At 55.1% G+C, this 9,799-nt stretch overlaps 1 protein-coding gene across 1 annotated transcript in view; it reads right to left on the bottom strand.

Moving 5' to 3' along the window:
• Positions 1-704: 704 nt before the first annotated feature.
• The window catches only part of CDS2 (CDP-diacylglycerol synthase 2), a 25,650-nt gene continuing 16,555 nt past the window's right edge, over positions 705-9,799 (bottom strand). Inside the window, exons 9-13 of the mRNA XM_004697848.2 lie at positions 9,535-9,603; positions 8,438-8,590; positions 6,502-6,621; positions 6,004-6,107; positions 705-5,744 (exon numbers count right to left, since the gene is read on the bottom strand). Coding sequence (XP_004697905.2) covers positions 5,612-5,744; positions 6,004-6,107; positions 6,502-6,621; positions 8,438-8,590; positions 9,535-9,603 — 579 coding nt within the window. The 3' untranslated portion in view covers positions 705-5,611. The remainder of the gene's footprint in view (positions 5,745-6,003; positions 6,108-6,501; positions 6,622-8,437; positions 8,591-9,534; positions 9,604-9,799) is intronic.

The raw sequence follows: 9,799 nt of genomic DNA, 5'->3' as shown, positions 1-9,799 counted from the left end.
CTTTCCACCCACTGGCCCATGATCTTCCTGCATTCGGCATCATTACATGTTGCGTGAGTCTGAAGAGAAATGTATAGACTGGTATCAGACATATGGCTAATATTGGACTTACAGACTTGATCTGGGACTGGGCTGGGCTGTTTTCACAATAAACGATTATTCTTTATATAAAGCTCTTTCTTATACACGAGTCTCTATGAACTTGTTTCTCTGGTCTACCCAGACTAACACACACTGAGTAAGAATCTACTCCACAGCAATAAGTGTGGTTTGGGTTTGGATCTGGCTTACGTCACAAGCATGGGTTTGGGTTTTCATCTTGCAAAGTTGGAAGAGACCGGGCAGGCAACCCATCTCTGCTGGACACACATACCTGAGAATCCCTTGAGTAATGATCACCCAAGCACTGAGAATGGATGAGAGACCCAGGGGACAAAACGGGGATGGGGAACCTCAAATGGAATCCCACCATCCAAAGGGACAGTACACGAGACACACAGAGAGGCGCCTAAGACAAGGGAGAGGAGCAGGTTGGGAAGGTCCAGGGCAGAGCCTACCCCCGGGGGGGAGCAAAGCGGGTGGTGGTGGGGGATGGGGCCTGCAAAGACAAAGCTGAGAGGCAATGCTGCCAATGTGGCATGCCCCTTCTACACTTGAGCCTTCAAAAGGCACTTGCCTGAATCAGAAACCACACAAACACAAGCTAGAATCTAATATATGTTTATTTGTGTAGGATAGCAACATTTAGGTATATAAATAAGGTAAATATCTTCTAATGTACAGTATAGATCACGTTCCAACATGGCATTTACGAAGGATCTGCACGGCCTGTTTAACACTGATTGACAGGGCACAGAGAGAGGTGAACCATGGCAGAAAGCACAAGTGAGCGGGCGGTGGGCTGGGCAAATCAGCAGGAGGACGCAAGGACACACCTCTCTAGGGAGACCTCAAGAGCCACCACCTGGGCCCCACACAACCCCGAGAGCTACCGCAGGTCACTCACATCCAAGGGCAGCGAGAAAATTGACTGCCGACATCATCCCACCAGGAAATTCCACTTGCCATCCATGACAAGGGGGTGCAACAAGCTGACCAGGGAGAGCAGGGGCTTTGCCCATCACACAGGGGTCTGGGCAGGGTCACACGGGACAGTGGCAGGAGCGTGCACCCACAGCTGCCTGACCTTCAAAGGCTCTAATGTCTCAGAGGAGGAGTCTTAACATTGGAGGAAACGCTTGCTTGGACGCGATTCTTGAGGGGGCTGAAGGGAGGGAGCATGCCGGCAGCTGTGCCCAGACCACAGAGCGCCTGGCTTGCTACGAGGCCACACATGGGCTTGCTGAGTGCAGCGCCCCTCTCCCATGGTGGTGTTCTCCCCTGGTTAGGAAGGTATTAAACCTAACAGTTCAAGCTTGGGGTCAGCATCATCTCTGAGCCCATCTCCCCAGATTCAAGCCAGAGTCACAGCGTCACTTATTTATCGCAGGGGACAGTGAGCCTGGTCCCCATTAAGACTAAAGCCACAGCCAGGTCAGTAGTTCTAGGCTACCACCCCACTGAAAGACGTCTTCAGACAAGACCTGGCCTCTCTACCCTGGTAAGTGAAGTTCTTGCAGGTCAACTTGGTGGGGGTGGGGAGATGGCGAGGGCGCTCAAATGGAAGCACAGCATGCAGCCAGCAGAGACCCCAGAGAAAGGGCCCCTTCTGGGAGGATGTGGGCAAGGATGGGTCAGGACCAGGAGGACGTGGGCCTAAAAGAGCTCTTGAATAAGGATCCTTCATCACCACTAGGTTCCAAATCACAACACCCACCCCACAGGGGAAAATGAGTCAAGAAAGCTTTTGATCCCTTGAAGAATGTCAAGCCGGGCAACTGTATGGCAGGTTCTGACCAAGAAGAGGGGAGACTGAGGCTCTTCCGTGAACCAGCCCCCCTCCTTCAAAGGCCTGGCGGTGTGCGCACTGGCTACCCGGTGTCCCGTGCTCCCTGAGTCCAACCCACTGAGAGTCTGCTCAGGTGTGTCCTGCAATGTGCCCTTGACAGTCACCTAGACATGCTCCCTCACCACCACCACCACCACCTCCTCTCCGGAGCTAGAACCCAGGAGATGCGATGTTTCACTACCACTGAACCGGGAAGAGGGCCAGGCAACGATGGATCAACAGATATGCAGTGATGAAAATCTGCTCTCTCAGGAACCCACTGTGGGCTGGCTTCGTATGAATGTACCACTGCTTCTCATACTACAGAGCCTCGGCGCTCGCTCGCTTGCTCGCTCTCTCTCTCTCTCTCTCTCTCTCACACACACACACACACACACACACTACCACTGCTTCACATACCACAGAGCCTCTACATACACACACCTCTACCACTGCTTCACATACCACAGAGCCTCTACATACACACACACTACCACTACTTCACATACCGCAGAGCCTCTACACACACACACACCTCTCTGTCCGCAGCGGGGAGGGTCCCGAGCCTGCTGGGACCTCACCACCATCCTGAAGATCTGTACTCAAGGATCCATTAGAAAACATGAGGCAAGTCGGTTAGATTCAGACCACAGGGTCCATTTGGTCTCCTTAGAAAACACCTTGGGATTTCCCTACCTAAATTAAGTCAAGATAAAGGATCCGGGAGGGAGGAGGGGGGCGGGGGCGGAGCAGTTCAGTGAGAAAAAAAAATCATAAAGAGGTTCCTAAAGTCCCCCTGTGTATGCTGAAACTACATGTCACCCCTTCTCAAGAGGGAGGCTAGTTTCAAATACACCCTAGAGAACTGTACACATGAACCGGAAGTGCAGGCTTACATGGGGGTCCACTGCAGCTGCTCTGGAATGCCCAGGACACGGACCTTAAAGAGAAGGAGGCCTAACGAAGTCCTATGCTGCCTGGGGGGGAGGGGTGTCTCCATTCCAGGAGCAGAACAGAGGGGTGCACCTGCGGGGGCACAGGGGGCACTGGCGGGGAGGATCTGGAGCCCCGGCTGTCCCAACTGAACTCGCTGGGAGGGCAACCCCGCTAGCTCACCCTTGGCTCTCACTAGGGAGCTGTCGGGCAGGAGGGAACGCTGCCAACTCAGGCTCACTCACCCCATTGTCCCTGCCCTGCCGGGCAACCACGAGCTGGGGAGTCAGCCTGCGGGGCTCCCTGCACTTCCACGCAGCAAGGGGCTCATGACACCCGCCTGGGGTCCTCAGAAGGCTGTGTGAGGATGTGTAGAGCAGAAACTTGAAAGAACGTGCAGAAAGCCTCTCACGCAGGACAACATAGGATCTACCAAGGCGTGAACGAGTGACAACGTGACCCATGCCAGGAAGTGGCTGGCAGCGGCTTCACCTCGAGGGAGGACGCACACAGAACAGCGCACTTCAAGGGTTTCCGTTTATTCCCAGGGGCGGGAAAGGACAGGATTCGGGAGCAAAGCGTGCACCCGCCTAGGGCTGGCAGGGTATGAGATACATCAGTCTCTCCATTGTGTCTGAGGGTGCCATTTTTAAAGAGAACCACAGAGGGAATGGGAGCCCCCGGCCACATGCTACCCAGACACGAGAGGGCAGTGTTCCCAGGCTGCCGGACCCCTGGGAAACCAGTAGAAAATAGACCCGACCCCAGCCAACCCCCTGGTTTCAGATACTCATCGACACTCTCCAGCTTCAGCTTCTCAGGACCCCAGCCACCCCCCCTCACTCTCCTGGATCCCAAATGGTGCTGGCCTCAAGAGTGGGTCTCCGAATCTCCCCAATTTCCACGTGGGCAACCTGCGCAGAGGCCGCCCTTGTAATCCAGCCAGGGGCCTGTTCTTTCCCCAGACAGACTGACCGCTCCTCCGGGCCACCACTCGCCCTCCCTGGTCAGGCTGTGCCGCTGCCATACTGACTCCACTTCCAGACAGGCACTGGGAAAAGCCCTGGGCTGGATGCACGCCTCCTGGGGCTTGCTGTGTCTCCCCAAGTGCCCAGGACAGCGCTCAATTCTCAAAGGAGCCTGCTCAACCGGCATGCCAGGAGAGAGGAATCAGAGGATGGCCCAGGGTCGTCGCCCAGGGCCACTCAGGCAGGACCGAGACCCCTTGTGATGGCAGGTTTTGTTTTTAGGAAGACCTTGAACCTTCTGAAGAGAAAAGAAAGCCAAGCCACACCACTCAAGTGGAGGTAAAAGTGGGGCCGAAGCCGTGGCTTTAGCCCCCACAAGCATGTGGGCGTTCACACGGGGACCTGTGTTCAGCATCACCACGGTGCCCCTCTGGACGGCTGAATAAAAAGTAATACGAATAAAGCAAACAAAAATACAGCCTGCGGACAAGGTGCTGCGGCAAAGCTCACGCTCTCGGCAGGCCATGAGAACAGCCGCAGCGCTGTGCACAGCAGGGTCCCCGTTGGGGACTTACAGTTGGGGGAGGAAAAACCGAGCTCACAGTTGTAGAAGAAAAGAGGACCCCCAGAGAGTCATGCTAAACTTAAACCGGTCACATGATAAGAAGAGTCTGTGTCTGATCGTGGGACGGCCGCGCCTCTCCTCGGGCCCGGTCTTCAGCCGGCGCCTGGGCTTTCAGTCCAGCCACAGCACAACTGAACTCACCGTAGACCGGCGCCTCTGCAGACCCAGACGCACACTCACCTGAACGGCCTCAACACAACACAGCAGCTACAGGGGCAGAGGACCCAGAGGGGAGCCTGCGGCACTAGAGCCCATTCCCTCTCCCCTTGCCTACTGAGGAAGGCGGAGGCGCCCTCAACCCCAGCCAACAGCGGCCACTTCCAGACAGGCAGCCAGCTGGACTGCTCCAGAAGGACAGGGAGGCTAGGCTCTGGGGGAACGGGCTCAGTTACAATCCACTCTACTGCAGGCATGTGACATATGACAGCGCGGTGCCTCCAACCCCCCGACTAGTATAAGTTTCCGTGCTTTCTTAAAAAATTAGAAACGGAGGCCTTCTTGCAGCCTGGGAGGAAGAAATGTGAAATCATGTTGTAGAAAGCAGAGCTCACACTCCGCGGGACTCTGCTGTGGGTGAAACGCTCCCGTGACTCCTCAGCCTGTGTCCCCTCAGCAGAGCGGAAGGCTGCCCACCTCTCAGAGGTCCGAGGCAGAATGACTAGAGCCATGCTCCGGGCCTGCGCCCCCACAGCAGGCGGGTGGGCCAGCTGAGAGATGCTGAGCTGGGAGCCCCTGGGGTCTGGCAGACACTGTCCATTGCTCTCTGACCCCTGTCCACCAAGAGCCCCACCAGGGACAGGGGCTGGGCACACCACGCAGAGGCCCTCCAGCAGGACAATACTGTCTTCCAGAGGGCGAAACACTTTTGTTTAAAAAAAAAAAAAAACCCAGTGGCTTTACACCTGTGACTTCTTTCCAACTCAAAGCTGTTGTTTACTCACCATTCAAATCATAAACACGTAAGCCTCTATGTACAGATTTCTGGTTTTCAAAGCCCACAATAAAAAAATAAAAAAAACACTACCAAAAAATAGAAGTAAAAATAGTGAGTTCAAGCCTTGTCATTGTCCGAGCCACACACCAGCTGGGCCCTCCCGAGGCCTGCCCCTCGCTCAGTGCTGATCTAGCTCTCCCTGCCGGCCCGCTGCCCAGAGGTCGCTACTCGTCCTCCGAGTAGGCTGTCAGCATGCCCTTGTCGGTCAGGTGAGACTTGAGGGTGTTAAAGATGTGCAGCTGCTGGTCTGGCCGCAGGGTCAGGAACTGCTGGATCAGCTTGCTCGGATTAGGGCCCCTGCAACAGAAGGCACAGGAAGGGCACTGAGACGGAGCACTGCTCCCTCTAGGCCCGAGGCCCCCATGGCTGCTCCACCCACGGGATGGCCTGAAGCAGTGGCAGGCCAGTGGGGCTGCAGAGGAGCCACGCAAGACACCAGTGAAACCTGCCTGCCTATTTGAGGTGTTTCTCACTTGAGCTTAGGTGCCGCTAAAATTCCCGGATTCCACCGTACTTGAAACTCCGCCCCCACAGTTCAGAGGGAGAGGCACCGCACCTGATGAAACTGGCGATGTAGACGTTGACGAAGGTGGCCATCAGGTACTGGCAGTCAAAGCGATCCATGATGCCGCCGTGGCCCGGGATGGTGTTGGCAAAATCCTGTGGGAGGCAGGGGAAGGGCGGTGGGATGAGCCTGGACTCGGTTACCAATGACCACACCCAGCCAGCCAGACCCACCCCAGTGTCCAGTTCCTGAACAGAGTGGCTGAGGTCAACGGAGAGGGAGAACTAACACTGGCTGAGTGCTGAAGCTATCCAACAGGGCAGGCACAATCTTGCTCAAATGCAGAACCTTCTTTTAAAGAAGGCTAGGCAGACGGATACCTGAGAATCCAGTTACAGCAATTTCTCGGGAACAATGTGATTTGACTTAAGCCATCTAAATTCAGTATGTGGAAGCTGTGGTGGAAGGGGGTAACCCTGGTGGGAAGGGCAGGAGATGGGTGAAGACTGCGGGAGACACTGAGAAAAACAGAAGGGAAGGGTTTCCTACTTTGATCTTAAAGGCTCGTTTGAATCCACTTGCGAAGAACCCTCCAAAGGGGCCGATGAGCGAGGCGAAGGTGGACAGGGCAATGCTGTGAATCTGGAAGGGGTACATCTGCACCGTTTTCTGAGAGAAGACAATCAAGCAAAGGTTAGAGGTCCACAGCCCAGCCTGGTTACCGTATAGACTTGTGTATAAGCCGAGTTTTTCAGCACATTTTTAACGTAGTTTTCATGGTAAAACTGGGTGCCTTGGCTGATATTCGGGTCGGCTTCTACTCGAGTATATACGGTATGTGGTTCCACCAATCACTTGTGAAAGTAACTTCATTTTCACATACAAATACTGAGTCACCACGACTCCCACCCCGTTTTTGTAAATCTCGAAAGTCTGGCTTATTACCTGAAGACCCAAAGCTCTCCTGCATTCAACCTGGTGATATGCTCCTTTGGCTAAAGACAGGCTAGCCTTCCACAGGTGCTGTAGTTGGGGGTTAACAAAAAGAGCATCTCCATAGTCTTTTCAGGTGGCTGTGGATGCCTCCTCCTTCTGGGACACCCATGGACCTCAACATTAGGTATGTACAATATGAATCTGAAACGCTATGAGCCTTTCACAATCTGCTACGTGAAATGCCGTGGCGTTATTCAGCACTGGGGGGCGGGGTATCTTTTACTCATGTATGACTGTGGAATACCACGCCAGCACAGAGTGACCTCAATACAGACACATGTAAACCTCAAAAATGATCACCTCCCCATAGACCTCACCAGCAAAGTGCATGTACACAACGAAGCAGACCCACCGCCGAGACCATTCCGAATCGGAGTGTCCCTTTAGGGCAGAGGAGAACCCCCCGCCCCCTTGGGTTTCTGAGGCGGTAGAGTTTTGTAGAAACACACAGCCTCGGCCCTCTCCCGTGGGGCGGCTGGCGGGTTTGAACCCTCCACTTTGAGGTTAGCAGTTCAACCCACAGGGCACGATGCTACCAGAGCTGCTTAGGCAAGGTACAAAGGGGCTTTTTAAAGTTCGTGGGAAATTGCCATTACCTTTGCCTCCCATCTTCCCTGAACTTTCTGAAGGCCCCGTCCACCCCGTGGGAAAGCCGTCAGCCCACAGCAACAGATGGGTGTTTTTAAAACTTTGAGGTTCACTGGAAAGCCAAATCCATGACTGACAACAGTTACTGTCAGGGGTTTCCTTCAAGCGACAGGCTTGCTCTGTTCGTTTGCAGAGCAGTTCTACCAACCACGCAGGCTGAACGAGTGCCTGTGCGGGCCGGGTCTTTTCAAGGTAAAACGGCTCCTCGCGGGGCAAAGGAACGGGGCTCGGCTCACAGTGGAAACAGCGCCCAGGCCTTCCCCTCAGGCCGGCGTGTGCTTGGGGACAGCAGGCTTTCCGCAGGCTGCTCGGCCTGCCTTCGTTCCACTCTGTGCGACGGCATTCAAGACACGTGCTCTCGGGTCAAGACCTAACGCAAGTGATGATTTTACTGTCCCATCAAAGGCATTCTTAAGCCACACAGAGTTATGTTGTGTTTTTGTCCTTGTGTGTGTGCGTGTGAGGCCTGAGGAATCCAGTCACTTCTAGCGCAACCGATGCCACAACCTTGATTCGCCCTAGGGGACCAACAGCGCTGCCCGCCGCAGCTGCCAGGCCACCGCGGCAAATGCCAGCAATGAGAAGCTCCATAATGTCGTGGGAGCGGGTGAAAATGCAGCCTTTGCAGCCCCGAAGCAAGGACGCAGCACAGACAGCCACCGGTCTGAAGGCTGCGGTCTGGAGCAAATGGACCGAACAATGGCCCTGCCTCCTGGGTCTCAGTCTGCCGCCTGGGAGACAGAGGCAGCCAGGTGTGGCTGTTTCTGTCTTGTTTCTGGGAGGACGTTGCTTTGAGTCACCACCCAACAGAGGCGACGAGCTGCGCTCCCCGTGCACATACCCAGCCAAGGGCCGACTGCACCACCCCAGGAATGGTGTACTCCTGCAGCCGGAACAGGTCCGAGGGCTCGCAGTCCACGGTGAAGCTGTTGGTGTCGTTGCTGTACTCCACGGGGCACACGAAGCATCGGTACCCCGACATCACATAGGAGAGCTGGGAACGGGGAGCAGAGGGGAGCATGCTGGAGCCGCCCGGCCAGGCAGGCACTGTGTTTGGGGTTCCCCTCCCCTCCCTGCCAGCCGTGTGTCAGATCAGAGAGCCAGGATTCACTGCGTGCATATTTCGCCTCACTTTATAAATATCTTTAATGTTCAGACACATCCTTGCCTACGCGCCCGGGTCCTGAAAGAATTGGGGAAAAGACCTGAGGGATTTAGCCAAAGGACCACGAGCAGATTCCCCCTGATGGTGGGGAGTGGAGCCACAGTCCGCTTCTCCCCAATTCCCCACAGGTTCTCTTAGCCAGGGGGCGGCCAACTGCAGCTCGAGAGTCAGGTAAGGCTTTTTCGGTGCGTACCTGCGGCACCGAAGTACAACTGAAAACTGTGAAAGGATACTACTCAGAGAGTGGTGATTTCATTTGCTGTAAAAATATGCATTTATGGCTCTCAGACAATTTTTAAATTGCTGTGAGGGACAGGACTGGCTCTTTGGTCTCAAAAATTGGCCGACCCATCCTAGCCTTATGTCTGGAGAGGGTGGGCGTGACAGTGGGGGCTAGGAGGAAGGTGGCTGAGGAGCAATGAAAGTGAGGAGGTGGTTCCGAGAGCCCTGAACTGTGCACCCCGTGGGCCTTCAGGGTCACCCCTTTGGGGAAGGGTGTATGGGGTGGGGGTGGGGGTGAGGTTTGGTTGGATAGCTGGGTCCACACTTCACCCCATACTCTGTGCCCTACACCAAGGCATGAGGGAATGTGAGGTCCACATGGCCCCAGCTCCCCTGGTGCCCTGCCCTCTCATGTGAAAGCTGGTGACTCTGGCCCCTCTTCAGCACATGCATGGTCACCAATTCAACAGGGCAGACTTCCTGAGCTGCCATGGATGGTGGGAGTAAGGCCCCTGCCTCCTCCCGCCCCCGGGCTGCGCACCACCACCTACCAGGAGGCCAAACACCACAGTGGCGAAGAAGCCCCCAATGAAGCCTTCCCAGGTCTTCTTCGGGGAGAGCTGCGGACAGAGAGCACGTGCTTCCTCAGCAAAGGGGTGGACGGCTCTGGCTTTGGAAACTACTTCTCCGTGATGAAAAACCCAATCTGCTAACCACCTCACTGCCTAAACCTTATAAAAACCCCATTCCGTTAACCACCTCACCACCCAAACCTTATAAAAACCCCATTCCGTTAACTACCTCGCTGCCTAAACC

The sequence above is a fragment of the Echinops telfairi genome, unplaced genomic scaffold (assembly GCF_000313985.2).
Source record: "Echinops telfairi isolate 266 unplaced genomic scaffold, ASM31398v2 ScPeMD7_5592;HRSCAF=6446, whole genome shotgun sequence".
Classification (NCBI taxonomy): Eukaryota; Metazoa; Chordata; class Mammalia; order Afrosoricida; family Tenrecidae; genus Echinops; species Echinops telfairi.
The sequence above is the reverse complement of the archived record's forward strand: the minus strand, read 5'-3'. Positions and strand labels throughout refer to the sequence as shown.